General features: G+C 45.4%; 1 protein-coding gene, 1 long non-coding RNA gene and 3 other non-coding genes across 5 annotated transcripts; 1 reads left to right on the plus strand and 4 right to left on the minus strand.

The window, feature by feature from the left end:
- Positions 1-3,666: 3,666 nt before the first annotated feature.
- Positions 3,667-8,485, minus strand: LOC144273703 (uncharacterized). Its single transcript, XR_013347782.1, has 5 exons — positions 8,426-8,485; positions 7,720-7,876; positions 6,784-6,929; positions 5,485-5,527; positions 3,667-4,111 (listed from the first exon to the last, which is right to left on the minus strand). It is a non-coding gene; the product is annotated as an uncharacterized LOC144273703 (long non-coding RNA).
- On the minus strand, positions 5,336-5,429 carry LOC144273933 (small nucleolar SNORD12/SNORD106). The gene has a single exon (XR_013347821.1). It is a non-coding gene; the product is annotated as a small nucleolar SNORD12/SNORD106 (small nucleolar RNA).
- Positions 7,028-7,119, minus strand: LOC144273931 (small nucleolar SNORD12/SNORD106). The gene has a single exon (XR_013347819.1). It is a non-coding gene; the product is annotated as a small nucleolar SNORD12/SNORD106 (small nucleolar RNA).
- On the minus strand, positions 7,961-8,052 carry LOC144273932 (small nucleolar SNORD12/SNORD106). Its single transcript, XR_013347820.1, has one exon. It is a non-coding gene; the product is annotated as a small nucleolar SNORD12/SNORD106 (small nucleolar RNA).
- An 851-nt stretch (positions 8,486-9,336) lies between the features above and the next one.
- Positions 9,337-24,280, plus strand: LOC144273798 (retinol dehydrogenase 10-like). The gene is made up of 5 exons (XM_077832502.1): positions 9,337-9,792; positions 17,005-17,103; positions 19,528-19,673; positions 23,363-23,494; positions 24,163-24,280. The coding sequence occupies exons 1-5, from the start codon at positions 9,337-9,339 to the stop codon at positions 24,278-24,280; spliced, it is 951 nt and encodes a 316-aa protein (XP_077688628.1).
- Positions 24,281-25,856: the final 1,576 nt, after the last annotated feature.

Genomic DNA, 25,856 nt, shown 5'->3' on the forward strand with positions numbered 1-25,856 from the left:
AACAAGGCCAGGAGGAGGGAACTGGAGGGTTCCCAGCAGCTGCAGTTCCTAGCACACCCTGAAGGAAGGAGGTGATGGCATACAGGAAATTCTATGCAAGCCCAGAACCCGGTGTCAGGCTGTTTCTCCCCCTGGATCCCTGGGCTCTAGGAGAATTGGGGTAGGGGTGAAAGTAATTTAAAGGACTTTCCGGTACACAGGACAGCTGGGGTCCTGGGCAAGGTGGAGGGGGTAGCTCTGGGCCCCCCAGAAGGGGCAGGGCCCCAGGCAGAAGGGGAAGGGCTGGGGCCAGACTCCCCTAGCTCTTCCCTCAGCACTGCTTAGCCTATGCTGCCCAGGGCTCCGGCAGCGATTTAAAGGACCTGGGGTTCTGGCTGCTGCCAGGAGGCCCCAGCCCCAGGGCAGCTTCCCCTTTTGCCCCATCAGCAGGTCTGGTGGTACCAGTGACCACTTTCTTACCACTGTGCCATACCAGACCTGCTTAGTTTCACCTCTGGCAGGGGGTGAGAGTGGCTGGGCCGGGGAGGTCCCCATGGCTGAACTCTGAGGTGGGGTCTGAAGAGTGTCTGACCACCTAGCTGGGCTGGGCACACAGAGAAACAGGAACTGGTCTGCTGTAGGGGTTTCTTTAACTCTCTACTTTGGGGGGATTTTTTGTGTATCTGTATTGTTGCAGACATACTCGCTGACAGGTATTTTGAAATTACCAAAATAATTGAAACTGATGTGATTATATAGTGTTATTTTGACTTACAATTTGCATAATTTTAAAATTGTGTACAGAATTTAACATTTTAGCACATACTTCCTCCAGGTGTACTATTTGCCCCTAGGCAAACACAGCTCACTTCAGTGTATTAAGCATGTATGAACTATTAACTTTATAGCTTTGCACAGCCAGGACATTGCAGACACAATGGAAAACTACAGCTGTGGAAAACTAAACCTGCTCCTTGAGGTTCTAATGAATATGGCATGAGAATTGGTTTTAGAAACACACCTCGAATGTACATACCTGCTGCACTACTCCCCTACCTTAGCACATCAGTAACAGCTATTTTCATCATTAAGCCTGGAGTTTGAATGGAGTCCTGCCACTCTAGACGCCGCTAGGTAACGAACACATTCCAGCTCTTAGTATCAGCTCTGAAGCATGAATGTGCATTGCAGCAGGAATGCAGAGGTGCTACCAGCTTGTTTATCCAAACATAGCCAGACCCTGGTGGAGTCATCAGTTCAACCAATGCCAAACATCTACCAGGGCTGACCCCAGATACCCTGACCCAGTTGCTTCCAGCTCACAGCTAAACATCACTCAGCCAGGATTACTGTGTGCCACATAGCAATCAGGCCAGATGGAGAATGGCTGTCACCTTGCCAAAGGAACAGCTGCCGCCTCACCTGAAACTCTGCTTCATCACACAGGGCAAAGTAATTAGGATGTTTGTATCTTGTGGTAAATCACTGCACACACTAGAACAGGCTGACAACACTTAAGAGGGGAACAAAACAGATTTTTACTACTGCTTAATATCAGTGGTATCAGAATATGTAAATTAGGTGTACAGAGCTGCCATCCCATGACTAACTGTGGTCTAAACCTTAAAGACTAAGGCAATCCTCATCTCTAATTGTGATAACATTTTTGACTTGGGCAAAATCAATTTTGAATTGTTATCCATATCTGAAATTAGGATAATTCTTACAGACATATCTGGCATTGCATATGTACCTTGCGTGGGTATTGTGATTTAGTGCCTCAAATCATTTTGAAGATAAAAAGTAATCTGAAGTTCCAGGCTGTGTGAAGGAAGAACTGATGTCTACTATGAGGTGTAAGCACTTGTAATGCCACTCAGACTGGCTTTTTTCTGCTTTAGTGATTTCCTGTGTGTTAGTATGCATTTACGCATCTGTATTAACAGTAGCCTGGGGGTTTGAGACAAATGTCAGCAAGATGGGGGTAGAAAGCTGCAGCATTTAAGTACCTCCATTTCATTAAAGAAATGGTTCTACAGGCCTGAACTGGCAAATGTAATCACTAAAGATGTCATCTTCCTCCTGTCACACTGACAGGATCAGCAGAGGCAACTGAGTTGGATTCCCCTTGATTTCTGAGGGGGCTAACTCTAGACCTCACTGAAGGGCCTTAGATTGCAGAACAAGTTTTTCTCTAAGTTCTGAAGTCACCTGGCTGCATCTACAGAACAGAGCTCTTGAGGGGAAATGATATTTAGGCATAGAGTTGTGTAGGCTTATTAATTTTGTTTTGTAATTTATAGCAGCAACTATTAGCCTTGGATGGGCCTAGTTTTATTTCTGTGCAATGAGGAAAGAAATGAGGGAAGAGTGCAGCAACTGCTGAGAATGCCTTTAGGCTAACTTCTCCACTCCAACTCAAGGGGTAGATACAGATCCAGCTAATGGAAATGGCATTGTTCACTTCTGTGAGACTCCAGGAGTTGAATGGGGAGAAAGACAAGTGTGGAGAGGAAAAACTGGCAACAGATGCTCTGCAGTTGCCCACCCTTACTAAGCGCTATCTGTTCTGAGGTTTGGTCTACACATGGAATTTTTCTACTGAATGCATCCAACGAAGTGAGCTGTAGCTCACAAAAGCTTATGCTCAAATAAATTTGTTAGTCTAAGGTGCCACAAGTCCTTTTCTTTTTACATGGAAATTGTATCAGCATAACTGCATTGGTCAAGAGAGTGAAAAACTACATCAGAGTTGCTATAGCTATGCAAGAGTGCTGTCAACATAGCTACCCACATTCAGGGAGGTGTTTCTACACCAACAGAAAAACCCTTTGCCAGCATAGGCTTTGCCTACACTATGGGGCTATGCCAGAATAATTATGCCAACGTTGTTGCTGTAGTGTAGATATACCCTTTACCAATACCATGTGTCAGAAGCAGGGAGATGAGGGAGCCAAGACACTAAGAACTCACTGCTTCAGTGCAAGTCTGGCTATCACAGCGGCCCCAAAGCACGCAAACCATCTGGTGCAGGATGAATTACCAGCTCTAAGACCGTATGTACCGACTAGGCCCCAGAACCTTGTTCTCTTTAGTTTCTTGCTGCAACTGAGGCTCTGGCTCTCCTAAGTTGCCAGTAAGCAACACCCACCTTCCCAGGTGCATGTATTTGATTATGACCATCCAGTTCCGTAAAGTAAAAAGCCCAACAAAACCTAGACAGCTTTTAGAGCCCCCAGCCACCATGTCAGAATCTCATGCAAAGTAGGTTTTAAGAAAGGAGTCTCCAAGGAGGATGATTGAGGGGTAGTTTTATCTGTCTGAAAACAAGTTGACAGTTGGGTATTTTCCTCAATTTAACCATTTAAAAGCTTCCCAAGATATTGGCATCACCTCATGCCAGGGCCTGCATGCCATGTCTAGAACAGGCTATCGAGGTATTTTGTTATCTCCACTACTGTGGTATTTCAGCCCCTCAAAAACACTAATGGATTTATCTTCACAACATAGGAAAGCATAATCCTCATTTTACACATGGGGTGCTGAAGCCAGATCAAATGACTTGGCTGAGGTACAACAGGAAATCTGGTTAAAACAGCTCGGATTTCAACCTGATGCCTAGAGGCCCAGGCTCTGCTTAACCACACGACCTTCCCATTCATATACACACAGAAGCACACACTTCAATCCATTTAAGAAGTTACCTCAGTACTTTTAATGATTTTTAGTACAAAAGAACCTTCCACATTACAGCAATGGGTTGAACCCAGCTTGCATGGGGTGAATACAGCCATTACGGACACAAGAACACTAGACATAGTATGTTACTGCATAAAAAGAGGTCAAGATTCATAGATAGTCAATCCCTTCCACCGAAATGGCTCATGAGCTTTGAGAGAATAAATTACTAAAGCTCCATGGCATGTCTTAAGGAGGCAGGACATGCAGTATTTCTTACTCCACGCAGAAAGAGGGAAGTTTGACCATGAAGTCAGAGCAGAGCAATGTGGATACAACAGCCTAGACTCAGGATATTTTGCTGTCACTGACAAACGTTCGCAATATTAACAGGAGCTTTCTGCTACTTCACAGGGGAACTTCTGCTTCATGCTGACATTGACAACTCCTTCACCTGTCAAGGGAAAGTGAACATTTAGTCATATGAACTCTGCCAATTTTACAAACAGTTAAGGCAGCTCTTGTCACTTTGCACTTCTAGAGTGACACATGGGAGTTTGAGCCAGGATTCAACCTTTTGTGTTGTGTTTTCCACAAGCTAAAATAAGGAACAGCTACTTCTCCCCCTCCATATCACTTAGAGCATCTTAAGAGCCAATGCAGCTACAGCAGTAAATGCAAACTTAGTAGAGCAAGACACCCACATAATGAACTGAAAAAAGCAGACTTATGTTTAAATTTGCAGAGGATTTTGGAAAAATTAAGACTATTTGCTTCTTCACAACAGATTGAACTTTTCAGTCCCCAAAGGGAAGCGTATAAAGGAGGCAAACACCTTGAATGAAAAGTTGAGGCACTCAGTAATAATCTTCAACAAAAGCTCTTTTTACTCATTGAAGTTAAATTTGGTGTTAAGACCAGTTTCAAAGTAATTTTGACTAAATAATATTCTTTTCCCCTCTTAACTGAGCTTTCTATCCACAAGTCCTGTGACACGAACACTAGTCACTAAAGGATATTTAAGCACCTAAGCAGAAGTTGTAATTTTCAAGAGCACCAAGATGCATCATTCCCATTGATTTCAATGGGAATCAAGTGGTAGGTACTTTGGAAAATTCCACTAGGCACCTGTCTGCATCTTAAGCCTCTAATACTTTTTTAAAACCTGGCCCACATTCAGTCTTTCAGCCAGGATGGGACCTGAAGTATTAACAAAAGTTTACTGACGACCCACCCACAAACACATCATAAACAAGTGAAAACAGCAGAAACCCCAGCCATACCCCTCTCCCCCCCAAAAATAAACTCAGTCACCTTTAACAGAGCAATAATAGCACACAAGCTATTTTTACAGTCAGCTATGCCAATGAAGCTAGAACAAAATGTAGGTCATTGACGTTACTAGACTGGTACAGCAGTATCTGCAGGTCCCATGAAAACATGGATTGTGCTCAGTACTGACCAGCTAATGTTTGTTATGCATGTTGAAGACAGTTTATATATAGTCCCCAAGTGTTACTGAGATGTGTGCAAAGAGCACCCTCAATTGCTGTCTGCCTTCAGAGTAGCCTGCATTTATGTGCAACCATTTTGGGCATACAGGCCATGGGCATGGAGCTCTATATATGTAATGAATTGGTATTTACACAGCAACATGAACAGGGAAAGCATCTCTGCATCTGTGGAATCAGACAGCCTGGCTAAAATGCAAGTTTTGGTCAGCACTGCCGATCTGATGGGGAAAAAAGTCTGAAGTCATCACATTCCACAGAACATGCCTTTCAGGTTGTCAAACACTTTTTTAAAAAAATTAAAACCACAGTTTACCTTTAGATCCTCAAGTCTATGTTTATGGACAACGTAATAGTTCCTGCAGGAGAGATATTGTACAGGAGAATTAATGACTTTCAAGGGCAGCTGGCATTTAAAATATTCAGTCTGCATCTTAGAAAGTCTATGATCTACAGAGCAGCAAGTGGGTGCATTTGCATGACAAAAGGTTTATTTTATATTCCACATTGAGTGCCATTAATAATCTAACTGAATTGCTAAGAACAAGTATCAAATTATGGAACAATTTGAACAGCAATACAGAAGAGATGCATGGATCTGAAGAACTGGGTTTTTTTTTACCCACAAAAGCTTATGCCCAAATAAATCTGTTAGTCTTTAAGGTGCCATCGGACTCCTCGTTGTTTTTGTGGATATAGATTAACACTGCTACCCCTCTGATACTATGCAGCTGTTCCTACAATATACTTCTGGTCCACTGCTCATCCTATCATTTACCCATTCCATTCCAGGTCAAACTATTAAGCTACCACAATGGGATCTGCCTAACAGGATGCAAAAGAGATAAGGTGGGTGAGGTAATATCTTTTATTGAACCAACTTCTGTTGGTGAGACAGACAAGCTTTAGAGCTTCACAGAGCTCTTCAGGTCTCCACAAAACGCAACACACCAGCAAACCCTTTTTTGCTTCCACCCTTGACTGGCCTGCACTTCATGGGAAGTTTGCAAGACATTTCTCAATGCTCCCAGACTTCTTCCTCATTCACAAACCATTTGCAAAGCTTAATGACCCCAATCAACTATGTGCCCATTGCCATCCTGCAACCTGCGCAATGGTAGACTGGCTGGGCCCTGGCTTTTTGTGTTCCTCACCACTGGACATGCACTGCTGTTTACATGCAGTATTTGCCACAGATGTCTAAGGCTGGCAGACTTGGTCAGCAACATATCTGGGGGCAGTGGAGGGACAAGATATTTCTGCAGAAAGGATGCATCCAAAGAGAAAGGGGTGGTGTTTTTTTCAAATGATACCTAAACAATGTTTAAAAGGCTGCAGTCACTCCTACTTTGGAGGCACTAAACAAACTTCTAGCCTGAAGGTAAAGGAATTAAATGTCTGTCTTGTCTATTAGAGCGTAAACTCTCCAGGGCAGCATCTGTCTACTATTGTTTGTACAGTGTCTAGCGTAATGGGGCCCCATTTCCAGTTGGCCCTTATGCACTATCATAATTAATAATAAATAAGTGGGAGTCATGACTGCTTTAGAGCCAGTCTCTCTCGAAGGGAGAAATTATTTGAGACTACTGACAAAGATATTTATTCAGAAACTTACCACTCTCTCCTAGTAGTGGCTCACAAGTGGCTTGTTAACCAGGGCAGTGTCCTCTCTTTCCAAGACTCTTCAGGTCACCATGTCACCTTTCTCTCAGTGAGCCAGGTCTCCCAGGCTCACGTTGCTCCACCCTTGCTGCCATGGACCTAAAAAGTACAAAGCCATGGGGTGGGATTAACTACTGAGTATGAGTCAGTGGAGGGGGAGGGGGAGAGAAGAGAGGAAGGAGAAAGGGCCCTTCCCTACTGGTGTATCAGACTGAATCTGGCTAAAGCAGTGAAAAATCAGCACTGTCGCTCTGATGGGGAAAAAAGTTTAGTCATCATGTACACCAGTGAGATCTCAGCACCAGAGTGAGCTGGAGGAGGGAAGTGCCAGGGCAGCATGCGAATGACATCCTAGTTTGCATGCAGTTTCAGCAAGGCAGACACATGGGACGTATGTCGCTAACTGGTTATCTGCACATTAGGCTGGCATACAACTGCACAAATGCACTTCACTTTTTTAATACATCAGCTATAAGAGTACCAGTTACACGTTTCAGATGGAAGACTGCAGCACTTTAGATGTTACAGTGGTAGGTGCTATAGAAGCCTAAGATAGAGGAGCCAGTTGTTTGGTCACATGTGGAGAAAGGAAAACACATGCTGAGAAACAGGTGGAATAGAAGAAACAGTGTTATAAGGGCAGATAGAGACAGGGGTTCACAAAAGAGCAACACTTCTAAAGATGGGTGCTTAATATAGCAAAGAGAGACTAGGATACTGGACAGAGAAAGTGGCAAAAAGGATGCAAAATAAGAGTAGCTTACATCTGTTGGCTGGGGAAATGGTGATATGGCTGCCCTAAGCAAAGTTTCACATTATTTACATGCAGGCACCAAGAAACAAACTTGGAAAACAGCAGCAAAAGATATTTATTCATAGACGGACTTACGGCTGCCACCTCCACTAGGGTCAGAAAGGGCAATGGACACAGTGGGTTCGTAACCAGAGCACCGGTGCTTCCTGCTGGTTCTACTCTGGAGCCGCGCCTGGCCTCCCTCTCCCAGGCCGGGTCCCCAGCACATGTTGCTCGCTCCTGCTCGCTGGACCTGAGAAGCGGAAGACCGAAGAGGCACAAGAGATTTAGCCCCGCTGGCCAGCCGGCGGGAGCAAAGCAAAGGCCGCCTCCCCGGGCTGGTGCATCAGACACAATCTGGCTTAGCGCAGCGAAATCAACACTGTCGCTCTGATGGGGAAAAAAGCTTTAGTCATCACGTACACCGGGCTGCGGGGGAAGCCCCGGCGGCGGGACCAGGGAGCGACCAACTCGGTCAGCGGCTACACACTCCCGGGCCCTCCTACGGGGGAGCGACACGCTGCTGGGGGGCGGCCAGCGAGAGGGCAGGCTGGAGCGGCAGGGGCAGCCGCTAGCGAAGGACTCCCCCAGGCAGCAGGGCGCTCCCGCTCAAGGGCCGCGGCCGAGCTGCAGCCGGCTCCCCGCGGCCCTTGCGGAGGGGACGCCCCATCAATACAGGCCGAGTGCCGCAGCAGGGGCTACGAGGCACTGCTGGAGCTGGACAGGGGCCAGGCACCGGCGCGGACGGCCGCGGATTGCATTGGATTGCATGCCACCCCCCAGCCCCGCACAGACCACTCACCGCCGCCCTCAGCGAAGGGAACGAAAAGGAGAGCGCACGCCCGCAACACGTCCTTATATAGCGCACTGTGCCTCACTGCGCATGCTCCACCCAAGCGTACCTGGGAAACGTAGTCCCAGAGGCGCCCTCAGTGTCGGGCCACGCTCGTTCCACCACGCCAGGGCTCACCGCTCTGGGCGCTCGCGAATCGGGCTCCCTCCCCGCTGGCTAGTGTGGAGATAGACACAGAAAGGCTCAGCGGTTGTGCAACCCCCTATTGTAGGAGCAGGAGATGGGCCTGGGGTGCAAGGGTCTGGTTTGTCCCTTCTCTCTGGCAGCCACATGCCAGGGCGGGTCTGGGTTGCTAAAGCCCCATCAAGCAGGTCCTGTGCCCAGGTGGGCCTGAGACCACTGGGCGGGAGTCTGGACAAAGACAGCGAAGAGAAAGCGTAACATGTCCTGGAAAGCAGCGTGCCTGTTTCATTCCAGTCCAGTGCTTTGCTGTGCACGAATCACAGTTTTCGCGTCAAAAGCAAGCAGGACTCTGACATTTAGCACGTCAGTGGTTTCAGGGCAGCAACTGTGGCAGTCAGAGGTCGAGCTTGTGCAACGTTTCATACAAGAAACCCTCCCCAACTGTTACATGTTCAGAAAAGCCCTGAGCTGCAAATCTAAGGGCTGATCCTGCTGCAAGCTGCTGAGTGCTCTCAATTCCTGGTGAAGTCAATGAGAATCAATGGCACTTAGCACCTTGCAGGATTAGGCCCCTAATACCTCCATTGTAGTAGAGATCCCTCCCACTTATTGCTAATGGTGGCAGGCCAGTATAATCTCTTAATCCTGCATTTCCCTATATATCCTGTCTGGACTGTGCTATCTGAGGCCTTCACTACATTGGTGTTCCACAAGCTGCTCTTATTTTAAAAGAAACAATGGGTGTGCTTATAGATTTTCTGCTACTCACAGCTAAAGTTGTGGGCTATACAATCCAGTCCCTTGTGCGGTGGATAAAGAGGCCCGCAGAGAAAAGAGTCACCAATGAAATATGTTTAATAACAGGTACGGCCAGTTCAAAAGGACTGGGTCGGCGTTTTGCTTTAGAACTCGCCCAAAAAGGTGCGACGCTTGTCCTGTGGGATATAGACACAGATGGTAATGAAAAGACTGCAGTGCAGGTGAGGGAGCTAGGGGCCAAGGCTTATGCTTACACCTGTGATGTGAGCCAGCGAGAGGACGTCTATAACACTGCAGAGAGAGTGCGACGGGAGGTGGGAGATGTCACCGTCCTGATAAATAATGCTGGGGTTGTAGCAGGGAAACCGATCTTGCAGTGCTCAGACGAACTTCTGGAAAGGACCATGAAGACTAACTGCTATGCACATTTCTGGGTAAGTGTCATTTAGTGCAGAAAACCAAGTATAAAATGATTGAGAGGCAGGGTGCTCTTGTGCATTGGGCACAGGCTTGGAAGCAAGCCCTGGTTTCTGTTCCTTACTCTGCTGTCTGACCCTAGAGAAGTCACTTTACCTCAGTGTGCCTCTTTCACTTATTTATGCCCTTTATTAGAGACGAGGTGGATGAGAATGATTTTTATTGGACCTTCTTCTGTTAGGGAAAGAGGTAAGCTTTTGAGCTTATACAGAGCTCTTCTTCAGTTCTGCTCTTTGTGACCGGGACTGACTCTGACTACTCACTCTCCAGCACATCCTGAAGGCAACCGATGTGGCCTATTTTAGACCAACGGCAGAAGTGAATTAGAGTCCAGCGCAGAGAGAGATGTGGCAGGGCCCCTCTACCTGGGAATTCACCCACCCCTTTATCCCTGAAGGCCAAAGTCTTGGCCTTCAGGACATGCTGCAGCAGAACCCATCCAATTGTTCAGGGATTTGGGACAGGGTGGGTTCCCTGTATTTGGGAGCTGTTGATTCACTGTCTGACTTTGGACATTGAGGTGTCTCAAGGAGAAGGGGTGGCGCAGGACAGGGGGCTGAGGGAAAGGGGCAGTGCATCGCGTGCTCCTCCCAGGGGCTCTCGAGCGATGGCAGCAGAAGGGCATTGCATCACAATGGGGCGGAGAGGTGGGGCGTTGGCAGACTGGGAGCACGGGCTACTGCTCTGGGGCCGGGCCATAGTTTGGATGCTGGCACTGTCCAAGGGACCCGAGCTTCTGAACAGGAAGTGGCGGGGGAAGTGGGTACCCCCCAGCCACTGGCCACCAGTCCCGAGTGCACTGCACCCCCAGGCTGCCCGAGCCAGATGCCACAGGCCAGGCACTGCTGGTGAGTAGAGCCCTGCACGATTGTATCCACATCCAATCCACTATCTGCAGAAATGGTCCGTGGCTCTCCATGGATTTGCAGGGCTCTATAATGCATAGCATCCAGCTAGAGCTTGAAGTGAGCACGTCCGGTTGAGACAAGCATCAGAAGGAGGATATTTACCAGGGCTGTCCCACAACATTTTGGCACCTGAGGCGGGGAGCTCAAATGATGCCCCCATGCCCCCTCACTTGGGCCAAAACTTTAAAACTCTGGGTCCTAGTGGTGGCCCCCTACAGTCTGGCACCGGAGGCGGCTACCTCAGTTCGCCCCATGGTGGTAAGGCCAATCCTGCGTGCGGTGCAGCCTGGGCCTTTGGGGTGGCTGTTTAGGGAAGTCCTTTGCCAGCATGCCTCCTTGGCAGCTGGCCCTTTAAAAGTGAGGGGAGAGAGGCAGCTGCTGCCCGAAGGTGGCCCTTTTGCCTGGGAAGGCTGGCTGCAGGCCTGTAGCTGTCGCTGCCTCGGCTCAGGGCCAGTAAGTGGGAAGGTGGGTGCTGGTCGCCTCTGGGCTGGTCTCCCTGAGAAGGAGGTGGTGGCTCATCCTGCCTCCCCCGGGGCCTTGCGAAGTGGGAGACGGGGCAGGGCGGGGCCTCCGGGGCGCACATCCTGGGTTTCCCAGAGCAAGCAAAAGGCAAGCCAAGTGCAGGAGGGCATCCCTAGGGAGGCGTGAGAGCTGTGAGCAAAGCGGGTTGTGTGGGAGCTGCCCCTGTAGGGTGCGTGCAGGTAAGGCACGGGAGCAGGAGGCAGCCCCGTCCTGGGTGGTGCGTTGCGCCTGGGGGTGGTGCGCGGGGTTTTGTGGCGGGGGGTGTGTGTGTGGCAGGGGAGCTTTGTGAGGGTCCCATCTCAGGAGACAGTATGTGGTGAGGGTCACAGGGGGTCGCAGGGGGGTGTATTTGTGTGGGGTGGGGAGGAGGCTTAGGCGTGGTGTGTGTGGGCCAGGGGTCGGGGGCTGTGGATGGTGGTGCAGGGTGGGAGTGTTGGTGTGGCAAGGGAGGGGTGTGAGGCTGGTGGTGTGGGCGTGAGCGTGTTGTTGGGAGAGGGAATCGGCAGCATGGAGCAGGCAGGGCATGTCTGTGTTCTTGCTTAAAGGCAAAGTGGTAATCAACAGCATCTATGGCCATACCACCCTGAACATGCCTGATCTTGGAAGCCAAGCAGGGTCAGGCCTGGTTAGTACTTGGATGGGAGACCTCCTGGGAATACTGGGTGCAGTAGCTTTTGCCTGCACTTGCCACGTTGCCTGGCTGCAGGTCTAGGTCTACCTCCAGCACATGCTTTTGCCTCCTCGTCCTCGCTTGCTTCTGCAAAGGTCTCCCAGGCTGTAGCCACCTCGCCTGCCGCAGCCGAGGGTAAGGGCTTTGGACGCCCGGCCCCGTGGCGTGTTTGTTTTCTTTACCAGCCCGTGCTCTTGCCCCCTTGGCAGCAGGTGTGGGAGGCCAGCTGGCTGAAGCGGTGGCAGGCACCCCAAGGCCTGTCTGCCCTCGCGCTTCCTACCTGCTGCTTCAGCTCCACCGTGGGGAGCGGAAGGCTGGAAGAAAGGAAAGCTACAAGCCTTACAGTGCGATTAGGAAAAAGAAAAGGAGGACTTGTGGCACCTTAGAGACTAACCAATTTATTTGAGCATAAGCTTTCGTGAGCTACAGCTCACTTCCCACAACATTTTGGCACCTGAAGCGGGGAGCTCAAATGACACCCTCATTCTCCCTCACTTGGGCCAAAACTTTAAAACTCTGGAGCCTAGTGGTGCCCCCCCCCCCCACAGTCTGGCACCGGCTGCCTCAGTTCGCCTCATGGTAAGACCAGCCCTGACCATTTTTTACTACAATCTCTGCCTTCTAAATGGGTCCTGGCATCACAGTTTAACATTTGAAATATTAGTTCCTTCTTAACCTTTTTGGAGGCAGGTTGAGATTCCCTTTTCATTGGGAAGACCCCTCTACTCACTGCTAGAGTTCAATATTTTGTAGTACAAAAAATTCCAAAGATTTGAGTCAGGGTTATCAATAGATCTCAAAGCACTTTGCAAAGTTGGATGAAGGGAAAATGTAAGGTTCAGAAACATTAAGTGACTTGTCCAACAGCATACAAATGCAGTGAAAAAACTGGGAATAGAATCCAGGTATTCTAGTCCTGTACATGATCCAGTCTAGATCACACTCGCACCTGTTTTCCTTCAGGTCTGTATACTACCGTCTCATTTTTAGACTAGGTAGTTATACAATTTATTTGTCATTTTATTAGTCCAAGATGAAATTTAGTATAAAAATTACATTTGGAGCAGCTATCCCCTAGCTAAAATTAAAAGTAATGGCAATCGGTCATTGTACTCTAAGGCTTGATAAGGTCACCAACAGAGAACAGAGATAACCCCCACTGGGGTGGGTTTATACCTTCCTCTGAAGCATCCTGCACTTGTTATTGAGAGAGATCAGATACTAAATTAGATGGATTGCTGATCTAATACAATGCAGCAAGGTTCTCATGCTCATATTTTTTGAACCAAAACATTAGAAAATCAGAGCATTGAATCCAAAAGCAGTAAATTATCATAACCCTTCCTACATGTGAAAATAGACCCTGTGATCATTCATGATCAAATATTTTACAGTTTAGACTATGCAGAACCTCAGGGTCCTATGGGACACAGTTCAGGAGTAAATTGATTGTTCTATTTTGGGGTCTCTCCAAGGATTGTTATAATTTATTATTTTTATTATAGTAACATGTAGGAAGCCCAGTCTTGGACCAGGAGCCCCTTAGCTGCTGGACAAACAGAATAAAAAAAATACCGTCCCTGATTCATTCATTACAAACTCTCAAACTCACCCTAAGCAGAGTTCAGGGGAAAAAAAATTTCCGATTTTCCAAATCTATAAAACCAAAATTTTGAATTGGTTTTACTCAACATAAAAGTGTTAATTTATGGCCAAAAATTAAGTCAGATTGAATTTTCCAGGCTTTGACGTCTTGATAAGATCCCTTTAAATATTTCTCCACTAAGTAACTTGACTCTTCCCAAGAGAAAGGCATTGATCTTGAATGAGAACAATCTGTCTCATAAATGGCACACTCAGACATGGCTGCATCAGTGATTTTATATCCATAGATTCACCTTAGTCAGGAGAACTGAATGGTCATCCATATGTTTTAGAAATACTTTGACAGAGCGGGCCACATAGCATCTGTGAAAACACACTGAAGGTATTTCTCAATCTGCATTGCTTGGGCAGTGCCACCTCAGCTGTGTGTGTTTAGAAAAGTCAGCCAAGCAGAGCGTTCCAATCCCTGTGATAACATATACATGCCAGGGTGGTTTCCAAGGTATTCTGCCACCCAGAATTTCCCTGGTGAATGAAACCTCCTCTGGTGGCCAGGCTAAGATCAACAACAAAAGAAAGAGTTGGTGTTGAAGAGGTACTGCAACACAGCATAGCAAGGGGGAAAGCTGAAGAACCCTCCCCATTCATGTCTTGGCTTCACGTCGATGAGCTTTGAGAAGCAGAGTGATCAATTGGAACCAACAAAGGATTATGAAGTGAGCAGTCCTGGGTTCCACGTCCCACTATGCTGATGACTCCCTCTATAGCTCCTACCTATGTAACCGCTCTGTGCCTCAGTTTCTTTGTGTAAAATGCACATTGGTTCTGCTGAGTAACCAAATACAACTATTTGGTTGCTCAGATCTACCAAGTTACAGGAAGCTTTAGCACTATTTGACTTGCCACACTGGTTTTTAAGCCAACTAACCAGCCTATGTTTCATAATTGAGATTCTTGTGACAGCAGCCAAACCAAAACCAAGCCAAAGAAAACTAATGTCCTGAAACCCTAGTGGATGAAGAGGATGGTTTAAGGATGTTATTTAAAATCTGACAAAAGTGCAAGAAGACATCCTGCAAATGTGTGTGTACTACACTGTGAAAATATACCAAATTCTCTCTACAGAGCTAGCCAGAGGAGAAACCCACGTGAGGTATTCTGTGCTCACTCTCTCAGAAACAACCTAACCCATGTGGTTTCATCCATCTCCTTATTTAGGGGGATCATATGGAGATATAGTGCTGAGTGCATATAGGCATTATGCAAAATGTTGTATTATAAAACTGTCCATTTAAATTCTGGTGACAATTATTGTTCAGTATGACTTAGGTTTGTAGGTGGCTAATTCTGGAAAGTAGCTTATCAACCAGGACTTGGGGAAATGAGGTCTGGATCCCGTTAATCCCAGTTTCACAGCACTGAAAGACAATCAGAGGAAGGACATTTTAAGAGGATTGCAGCGAAAACTAATCTTGTTACACCGCAAAACCATCTCACATGTGCAACTGAAAACTAACTTTAAATGGGCATCAGTGTTTCCTAAATTGGCAGGATAGGGGAAGTGGGAGGGGCTAGGATAATCAAACACATGGCTGAGACACAGCTATGGTGGCTGGATTTACTTGATCTCCCTGGGTAACATTCAGATTTTTTCATAGAAATCTCTTTGGCTGGAGCAGTGTTTAAATATGGTTTCTTAACTCACTTTGGGTTGATTGTAGCAGGGCCCTTATGAAGGCAGAATAAAGTTTGTAAGTGCATGATAAATGGTCAGAACCCACCTCAGCTCCCATTGTTTTTCACTTTTGGATGCAGACAGAGCTCCTCTCTGAGATTCACTGGCTTCCAGCCAGCTTATGAAAGCTTTGCTGGATGCCAGCCATGTACCAGTGCATTACCCAACAGAACACATCTCCCACGTGACAGCCGCACAGTTGTCAGAGTGCTCACTCTCTTGGCATGGATGCTTTTGGCACAGCACTGGAAGGTAAAGATGCTTCTGGGCTGCGTCTGCATTTTGCATTTTAGCTTTGTCTACATTAGAGGTGGCTGTTCTCCTGCCAGTGCATCTCCACCAGTGGGAGCAACGATAGGAGTGGCTGCTGGCATTGGAACCACTCCATTGTCTAAGCCTGCGCAGAGCAGCTCTAGCCAACAGGATGGTTACAAGGCTGCTGGCGGCCTGAATTACCCTGATGCTCTCGTTGCTGTCCACAGTAGGCTAATATTCTCAGTGCTCTACAACAGTGGTTCTACAACGCAAGAGGTCTTCCAGGGGGGTGCATCAACTCATCTAGATATTTCCCTCATTTTACAACAGGCTACGTAAAAAGCACTAGCGAAGTCAATACAATCTAAAATTTCATATGACTTATTTATACTGCTCTATATACTAAACACTGAAATGTAAGTACAATATTTATATTCCAATTGAGTTTATGATTATATGGTAACAAGGAGAAAGTAAGCAATTTGTCAGTAATAGCGTGCTGTGACACTTTTGTATTTTTATGTCTGTTTTTGTAAAGCAAGTCATTTAAGTAAGATGAAATTTGGGGGGTATGCAAGACAAATCAGACTCCTGAAAGGGGTACAGTAGTCTGGAAGGGTTGAGAGCCACTGCTCTACAATCTGGAAAACCTTCATTTGCAGCTGAACATTAAAGGGATGTGTTTTCAACAACCTCTAAATGTGAACACCCTGTATGGCAGACTGTCATTCTTTTGCTCAAGTGCCCAAATAAAAGTTAATAAAACAAGAAAAATGTCTGAGTTGCTAAAACAGACCACACTGGTTTCTGCGAGATCCTTAAGTGTTTAGCATATAAATGGCCAACTGCTAGAGATGGGCTTGAACCAGAACCCTGAATCTGAACTATTCCAAACTTGGATGGAGTTGAAATCAAAACAACAGCTTTGGCCTCTATGTAATAAGAAGCTAAACCAAAACCACAGAGCCAAACACCCCCAAACGTTGGGCAAGTTCCAATCCAGGTTGTAATTTTACAGCTCAAGCTCATCTCTCCTAGCTGCCTCATTTTAAATCACATGCATCGTTGACTTGAAAGCCATGAAAAAATCTCTCATCTGAAATCAGCAACGCTGCTCAGGGGCTGTGTGGAATGTTCATAAAAATACACCTGTCAGCATCTTTACTGCATGTTGGGAAAATCTCCATGCAGCTGCCAAATCAGAAACATTGATCATTCGGAATAAGGAAATTGCAAATGCCTAAAAATCATCTACTCCACATAATGGAATAAGGGAGAGTAAAAGAAGCTGCTTCTCTGCAGTAATAGTTGAGCCATGAGTCTTTTAAGCTGCAGCTAAGAATAGAAATAAATGTGTATCCTAGCAGAGCATCAGCAAAACAGACCTTGGAGCATTGTACCCACTATCTTAGATGTGCAAATGTAATAGACGAATGGTGCACATGAATAAGCTTTCTTCTTTCTGTCCATACAGACTGTCAAGGCTTTCCTCCCAAAAATGATGGAGCTGGACCATGGTCACATTGTGACTATAGCAGGATCCTTGGGCCTCTTTGCAACAGCTTGTGTGACGGTCAGTAGCTATGGATCACCAAAGTGTGTGCTTTCCTTTCACACACACACACCCCCCGCTCCCCCAGCAGCTGGTGCCACAGACCCCCCCAAGATTCAATCAGGGGTATTTATGGTATAAGTCATGAACAGGTCATGTACTGTGATTTTTTGTTTCTTGCCTGTGACCTGTCCATGACTTTTACTGAAAATACCCATGATTAAATTGTAGCCTTACTTTTCAGTTGGAATTAATTTCATGGGTTGATTAGGCCCCCCAAATTTGGTTGATAAAACAGGAAGCATCACTAGGGAGGTTGTAGGTTAGTGGCCCGAGCACAGCGCTGGGATACTCCGAAGTTGTAATACCACCTCTGACACTGGCTCTGGGGGGCCTTGGGCAAGCTACTTAATCCTTTCCAGCCTCAGTTTCCTTATAGCTAAAAGGCAAATAGTAATCATTACCTCCATCACAGGCACCTGGAAAGTCTTAAAGTGCTATGGCAAGCACCCCGATTATTTTCCCAGCATATTTCAAATGTGTGTTGTGGAGTTCAGTCTATTATCCATATTAAAAAAGTAGGGTGTTTATTGAGAGATCTGCTTGTCACAGTAGCTTATTGGTGCTAAAACCTCTAAATATGTTCTCAAGCTCTGAGGAGGGGGGCAAGTTAAGTGAGTGCAAATTACCTGGAATGTACAATAAAAATAGGACATTAGATGCTAATGGAAAGGCCATCAGAAGCAATCTGATGGCCCAAATTTGGTAAGGGATGGAAAATGAGGTCCCTGAAATTAAGAAAAACTGACAGGTGATTTTTCTTCATTATAAATACAAGGTTTTTATGCATCCCTTTAAAGTGCAGTGACAATATTTATTAGGCATTTGCAAAGTATTACAGGAGCAATATTAATGCAGAGGTTTGATTTTAAAAAGCTAGAATGATGGTGTAAATACACCTCACTTCTCAGGTCTGCACTGACCTGATTTGTACGGGGAAGTGAGGCTCACAATTGTGCACACTGCACATTTAAGTGCTATAAAAACCTGGCTCAGAGTCAGATCCAAGCCAATGGAAAGACTCCCATTGGGTTTGAGATCACATCCTTAGCTCATTGGCACCTGCAGTTTATCAGCAGGCATTGCTAGTAAAAGGCATTTCTCAGGGGCAAAGACAGACATTCTCCTGGATCAAAGAGATGAAGGAGATTATAGTACAATATGGTGGAACAGACAGGAGTTTAAATCAGAGATAAAAAGGAAAAATATTTTGAGTACAGCCAACTCACTGAAACATACGACAGCATCCTTGTGTCCCATTTACTTGGGACCATCCTTTGGCCCATAATATTTACCTCTTTTTTACTTGAGTAACTAGTCAAAGCTCAGGCCCAGAGGATGTTCCAGCTGTGAGCAGAAATTGATGTTGGAGTCTGATGTTTTCTTTGATGTTTTTTAATCAATCAATCAAGGAGTGTATAAAGTCCTGCTTCTCCTAACACAAGAGGAACGGAAAAACGGGATAGCTTCTTTGTTTACAGCCTCAAGCTTCTTTATCCAGCACCAGACCCAGAAGTCCCTTCACTAGTTTCTTCCAGGGTCATACACCGTGTTGTCGAGGCTCTCGCTCTCTCCCAGTATGTCTTGCTTCAGTTTCTGTGCTTCAGTCTCTGTGTATTCTCTCAGTTTCTATCTGCACTTCAGTTTGTCCCACCCATGTTTAAACAGTACCCTGTCAAAACCCCCCACCCACAGGCACTGGCTTCCTCCTTTCCCAGGGGGTGCTCCATCCTTACCCACCCCAGATCCCACCCCCACTCCACCAAGCTCCTGCCCTGCCTCTTGCTGCCCAGTTCCACCCCCCGCCCCGAGCATGCCGTATCCCCGCTCCTCCCCCTCCCCCCAGCACCTCCTGCATGCCGCAGGAGAGCTGATTGCAGTGTGTGGGAGGTGCTGAGAGGGAGGGAGGGAGGGAGGGGGAGCAGTTGATCAGCAGGCCCACCAGTGGACAGGAGGCATGGGGGGAGGAAATTGGCAGAGGGGGCTGGCTACAGGTGGTGCTAAGCACCCACTGATTTCCTACATGATGGTAGTTTCTGGGCAGACTCCATTATGCCGTGTTTTAGGTGCGGCCGCTTAGATGTTTTGTACAGCTATATTAAGGGTGCGTCACACCCATCAGTTTCAATGAGATTTTAACCCAACCCATAACAATATTGAAAGGTGGCATGTGGAAAACCAAGCAGGTCACAGGAGTGTCCATTTTCAGTGTATGTTCAAGGGAATGCTTTGGTTCAATGAGCAAACCTGCTCTGTGCAGAGAAGCCAGCCTGCTGCACTCCCGTAGCTAAGCTAGCAATTGCCATCTACTACCTAGGAGTGTTTCCAGTAAGAACAAGCCTCTTCCCCCACCTACCACTAGCCAAAGCCTCTCATTTCCTGCAGGATTACTGTGCAAGCAAGTTCGCAGTAGTTGGATTCCATGAAGCTCTTAGCCATCAGCTGAAAGCCAATCGAATCAATGGAGTGAAGACTACTCTGGTGTGCCCCTGTCTTGTTGACACGGGCATGTTCACTGGATGTAGAATCAGGTAAAACCATTTACATTTGACTCATTCGCAGACACATCACACCTGTCCAGCTGCTACCAGGGTCAGTTCCTCAGTTGTTAGGGAACCTAAAAGAACAACTCCAGCTGACTTTGTAGACAACTAGAATCAGCAGACATCCCCAACATTTAGCCTTGCAGCAATTCTGCCCTGGTTCAGGTGCTCAGATAATGGAGCAATTAAACTCTCCTTTAATTAGCCTAGCGTACTTGTCCCTTAATATTACTGAATTATAGCAGGTTGGATCACTAGTGTAGAACACTGATGTGTTTTTAAGAAAGGGCAGACAGCAAAATCAGAATGTAAAGCTGGCATCTCTTGATAAAAGTAAAGAGAACTTGTAAAATCCTTACCTACAAAAATGAAAGTATGAACCATCCTTCCTCTGAGGGGTGGATGCAAATGAAAGCTTCTGTGAGAAGACTCAGGCTAGAAATAGATCATCTAGAATGATTGGCCATGACCAAGAAACCAGGGGAAAATTGTAGCAAACTTTGGCAATTCCAAATTGCAGGAACTGTCAGTACTCACATGTTCCCTCAAGAACAAAACATTTCAAACTAGAGTGAACCTTCTGGATAATGATACACTAACATGAAAATAAAGATTACCTTCCTGTAAGAAAGGGAGGAACCCTATACTGAAATAGATTTCTCCATTTATAAGACCAGATCCACATTACAGCACAGGACCAGGAGAAAGGATGCCCTTGTTGTATTCCTGACTATCACTTTGAGATCTTGGACAAGTCACTCAGCTTCAAGTTTACCTATTTGCACAATCACAGGAGCGTTAATTGCAAAACACCTGGAGGCCCCTGAATGCAAGGTGCTAATTTTGTGCAAAGATTTTTATTAATGAAGTAGCCTGTATAGAATTTGCAAAGAGTGCATGATTCTCTGGCCAGGGGGAGTGGGCATAAATATCCCACGATATGAGAATAAATTCCAGGTGATGAAACACGACAGGGTATATAGTATTTCTCCCCACCACATAGGAGTAATATCATAAGCCATCATACCTTTTAAGTGTGTTTTGCAGGGTTAGGGGCTGGAGGTAGGCCTCCCCTCTCCCGCCACACTCATGTATAACTGAATTTTAATGCTGAGCTCCCAGTTCATCTGTCCAAAGAGGATGAGCACCCAGTAGACCAGAACTCAACTAATGTGGAGGTGTTCAAAAAGAACTACAGCTTGGGTACGAGACCCTCATGTATGGCCTGTCTGCACTACAAGTGCTATAGTGGTACAGGTACAGCTAAGCTACAGTTGTGTATGACTCTTGTTACCATGATGGAAGGGGTTTTTCCATTGCTGTAATAAATCCACTATCTCAAGAAACAGTAACTAGGGTGATGGAAGAACTCTTCTGTCGAACAAGTGGTGTCTATCCCAGGGTTTAGGGCAGCTTAACTACATCTTATGGGTCACTTGCTGGTTTAAAGTCGCAGAAATGGTGACTTCTCTGTAACTTGAAGTCTTTAAACCATGGTTTCTAACCATCAGAGGAGTGAACTTTTGGAATAGCCTTCCAAGGAAAGCAGTGGGGGCAAAAGACCTATCTGGCTTTAAGATTAAACTCAATAAGTTTATGGAGGAGATGGTATGATGGGATAACATGATTTTGGTAATTAAATTGATCTTTAAATATTCATGGTAAATAGGCCCAATGGCCTGTGATGGGATGTTAGATGGGGTGGGATCTGAGTTACTATAGAAAAGTCTTTCCTGGGTATCTGGCTGGTGAATCTTGCCCATATGCTCAGGATTTAGCTGATCGCCATATTTGCGGTCAGGAAGGAATTTTCCTCCAGGGCAGATTGGAAGAGGCCCTGGAGGTTTTTCGCCTTCCTCTGTAGCATGGGGCACGGGTCACTTGCTGGAGGATTCTCTGCTCCTTGAAGTCTTTAAACCACGATTTGAGGACTTCAATAGCTCAGACATAGGTGAGAGGTTTTTCGCAGGAGTGGATGGGTGAGATTCTGTGGCCTGCGTTGTGCAGGAGATCAGACTAGATGATCATAATGGTCCCTTCTGACCTTAGTATCTATGAATCTATTTGAGAACTTCAGTAACTCAGGCAGAAGTTAGGGGTCTGTTTCAGGAGTGGTGAGGTTCTGTGGCCTGCCATGTGCAGGAGGTCAGACTAGATGATCACAAGGGTCCCTTCTGACCTTAAAGTCTCTGAATCTATCTCAGGGGTGTGAATTTCTCACCCCCCTGCATGACATAGGTCAATTTAAGTTTCAGGTGTAGACCAGGCCTCAGATAGTAAACCTAGAGTCATGACTGTGGAGCACTACTCACAAATGTACTCTGTGCTTAATGTTGGTCATTAAATTAAAACTAAACTGATAAACAGCTTACAAAAGGACCAGATTCAGCATGCAGCACAACTCCACTAAAAATCAATGGCGTGGCAATTGAGAGAGTTGCAACCAACTTCTGCGTTTGGCCCAGTTTGTCAAGGTGTATCATTTCAGGTAGATCAGGCAACTCTCTTCCTTGCCTGCATGAAGCCAGACTCCCAAAACACTGCAGATTTGGTCTGCAGAAACGATGTTTTTTTAAAAAAGATATCACATGACGCTGTTCCATTTGAGAGTCAGCCCCTACACTTTGAATGGAACAATCATTACTACACAAATTCAAAGGCTCACTAAAAATGACCGTTACCTTTGACGTTAGCATAATATAAAGAACTCCGCAATTATTGCTAGTAATCCTTACCAGGAGCCGGAATTGTTTAAATTCATTTAAGCCAGGAGCACTTGAAGTTGTACAACACCAACAAAGGTGATATCTGAGCTAATAACGTAAAAGCTTTGTTATCCAGCATGTTGGAGGAATGGGGGTGCCAGTTAGTCAAAAATTATAGTTAACTAAGAGTTGTACTTACCAACGGAAAGCAATTTTCAAAGAATTAGAATACAATAAAATGAATCAAGTATAAAATAGTTTACAGCTACTCACCAATCCAGTAGTCGTACTGCACTGCAGTGTATACAGGTAAAGTTTTCTATACAGGAGGTTATCTTAGGACACTACATATCACTATGGGCAGTGCATGGCATACACCCAGATCACTAAAAATACACAACATTAAACTATACTGAACATAATTTAATCCTTGGTGATTCAGAAGACACTTCAGGATCTTGCAGTGCCTCAGTCATCATCATCATCATCAATCACTGTTGTAGATGTAGGTGGTGTAGGAGATTGGGCTGAATCTGTAATGACTCTGACACACCCTGGAAGTGGCTTTTTTGAATAAACCCCTGATATCAGCTTGTTTACGTGTCTTCTGCCTCTTTTGCATAAAAACAGTGCAGAATGTGCAATTACATAACCTCCTGGGCAGTATACTAGTCCTGGTTACTAAATTGAAGACTTGTATTGGGAGATATCAGAAATGCTGGTTAATAGAGCTTTCCGGTTGATAAAACGCTGGATAACAGGATAACACAGCGTTTACTGTAATTAGAACAGGTTGACAGGCTAGACACCTTGGTTTATGAACTCCCCTGGATCTACCTAATATGGTTTAAAAGGAAAGGTTGACACTTTTTCCTTTATGCAGTGGTGGTTTCAGTAGGGTTATACAGAATCTAATTTCCCCCAAATTACTGATTTCTTTCTTAACGAAATACTTACCAATTGTTTTTCTAGGCAAGAGCTGGATGGTCTTCTCTCTCCATTAAAACCAGATGACTGTGTGAAGACAGCAATGAAAGGAATACTGAATAATCAGCCCATAATATGTATCCCCAGAGTGATGTACTTTGCAGTAGTTTCAAAACAGTAAGTATTTCCACTTGGGGAATTGCAGCCACATTAATTCATTTTGATGGTACTCTGTTTCAAGATGCAGTTAAAAGTGAAATAATTGGCTGTAGTGTTATCTGATGGTCTCAAAATGGCTAGAACATTCAGATTTAATGGAAAAGCATATCAGAAGGTTCTGGGCCTGCTACTTAGGAAACGCTATTCTCCCCTCTGCTAAAAAAGATTGTTTTAAATATGCAAGATGCTACACCTACATCTTATGTTTGAAATAGCAAAAACCATGGAGGTAAGATGTTTTAGAATAGGAGATATGTAAGATACTCTATCAAAGGCTTTTTCAGATTGTCAACTACATTACATTTAATGTTTATCAATTAGCAGTTTGGGGAATACGTCCTGAAATCTGACAGGGAGAAGATGGATTATTTAATAATGTTATAGCTTTTCCACCTTTAATCTTACAAATTTTTACTGTATTAGAATAGTGTTAGTCACATACAAGATTCTTTTCTTTCTTTGGATGGAGAAGGTAGCATAGATATCCTCTTGGGTAAGTTTTGTTCACCTTTCAATACATTATTTAGATCTAGTCCACAAATTCAATCAAGGCCCTAAAAAAATTAAATGAATAATGATCTGAGAAAATTAAAATCTTTTCTTAATTACTGAAATTTTATTTCCAGCCTCCTACCATGGGATGTTCAAGTTCTTGTTCACAAGTTTTTGGGTATTGATAAGTGTATGCATCCATTCATTAGACAAAGGGAAGCGAAACGCCATCTCGTAGCAACAGGAAGATGAAGATTGGTACTTGCACAGATTTTTTTAACAGCTTCTGGAACACTTTCTTAATCTAAACTCAGCTGGGAAAACCTGGAGAATAAAATCACTTCAGTGTAGAAACACTTAAAGGTCGCATCTTATATTGATCCATACTTGCTCTTTTGGTCTACGTCTGCAGGCTTTCAGGAGAATTCTGGCGACATCCAGCATTTATGTAATAGTTACTACACACAAGGGGGAGGGCTAGATGAATGGTATAAATACATGCATCAGCACTTGATGCTTGGTGCCTTCACTGCGCGTAGGCACTTCTGAACATCCCATCCTTTAGTCTTTATGCATTAGAGCCGGGAGAGAGATCAGGTCTTTGACTTTGCTCCAAACTGGAGTAGTATTTGGACCTAAAGTCCCAGGAGATGGCAAGGAGATGAGGAGAATACGTCTTTCCGGGATTTTTTTTTTTTTAAATTGTTTTCTGGACTTCTTGGCCACCACACTATAAAGCAGGGGAGGGGTCATGTATTTTCAGACATGCTTCCCTTAGCTGCTTTTGGATGGGAAGTTTTATGCTGTATGTTCTCAGCTGGGGATAAGAGTAAGGGGTATGGGAAAGAATCCTCTCGTAGATCTGGATGACTTCTTTTGAATTTTAAAAGTTATGAGAAACAGGAAAATTTCAAAAAAATGTATTTCCCCCCACCTCGTTTTTCATTAGCTGTATCCACTTGGTTATGGGGATATTCCATTAGAAAGCTGGGAGAATCTTACAGGATGGCTGCTTGAATGCCCATGTTAGGACTTTATAGGAATACCCAGGGTCCTTGTTAGTTAAAGCTAGGTGTCTGGTAAATACATGCTGTGCACATGCTTGTTTTGTGATGTGGATAGATGCTGTGCCAGGGGAAAACCCTCCCATCTCTGAGACAGTCCCTTGCCCTGATAGGACGAGGGTTCTTGGGCTGGGAACAGATTAGACAATTCTCTTTTAGTTGCTGCTTGGACAGGCACTTCACAGATGGAACATTTGTTTACATGCTCCACACCCTGCTGCTGTGAGGCAGGGAGAGCTGACGGTTCCAGAAATCACTGGTCTGCTCTGAAGTTTGGAGGAAGGCACCCTAATCTAAAGCTGCTCCCATCCCAGTAGTTTGTAGGATTTGTGCCTAAAGGCAATGGCTGAAGAGGGAGCGCTTGCCTCAGCTTGAGGCAGACCACTTGGTAACAAGAGGAAGAGGCATGGCTGAGCAGATAGGTCGTCTCAGTTCCACTACACAGGAGGTAAACCACTGCTGTGGATATGAGCATGAAACACAGATGCCATTTATAAATATGAGAAGATTCAATGTGAAGCACAGTGAAGCTTGTCTTAAGTGTGTGTTTTGATTTCAATGCTGAAAGTCGGTGTAAATTGAACTTTCTCACCTACCTCACAGGGATGTTGTGAGGATTAGTGTCTGTACAGTGCTAAGAACACGTAAAGTGCTATATAAATGCTATTACTACCATGTGAGAGAAAGCAAAGACTGAAAAGAAAGATCACAGTCTCAACTGCTGTTAGTGTAATTGTTAAGAGACTGATAGATAGAACAGGACT

This window comes from Eretmochelys imbricata, chromosome 13, assembly GCF_965152235.1.
Source record: "Eretmochelys imbricata isolate rEreImb1 chromosome 13, rEreImb1.hap1, whole genome shotgun sequence".
Classification (NCBI taxonomy): Eukaryota; Metazoa; Chordata; order Testudines; family Cheloniidae; genus Eretmochelys; species Eretmochelys imbricata.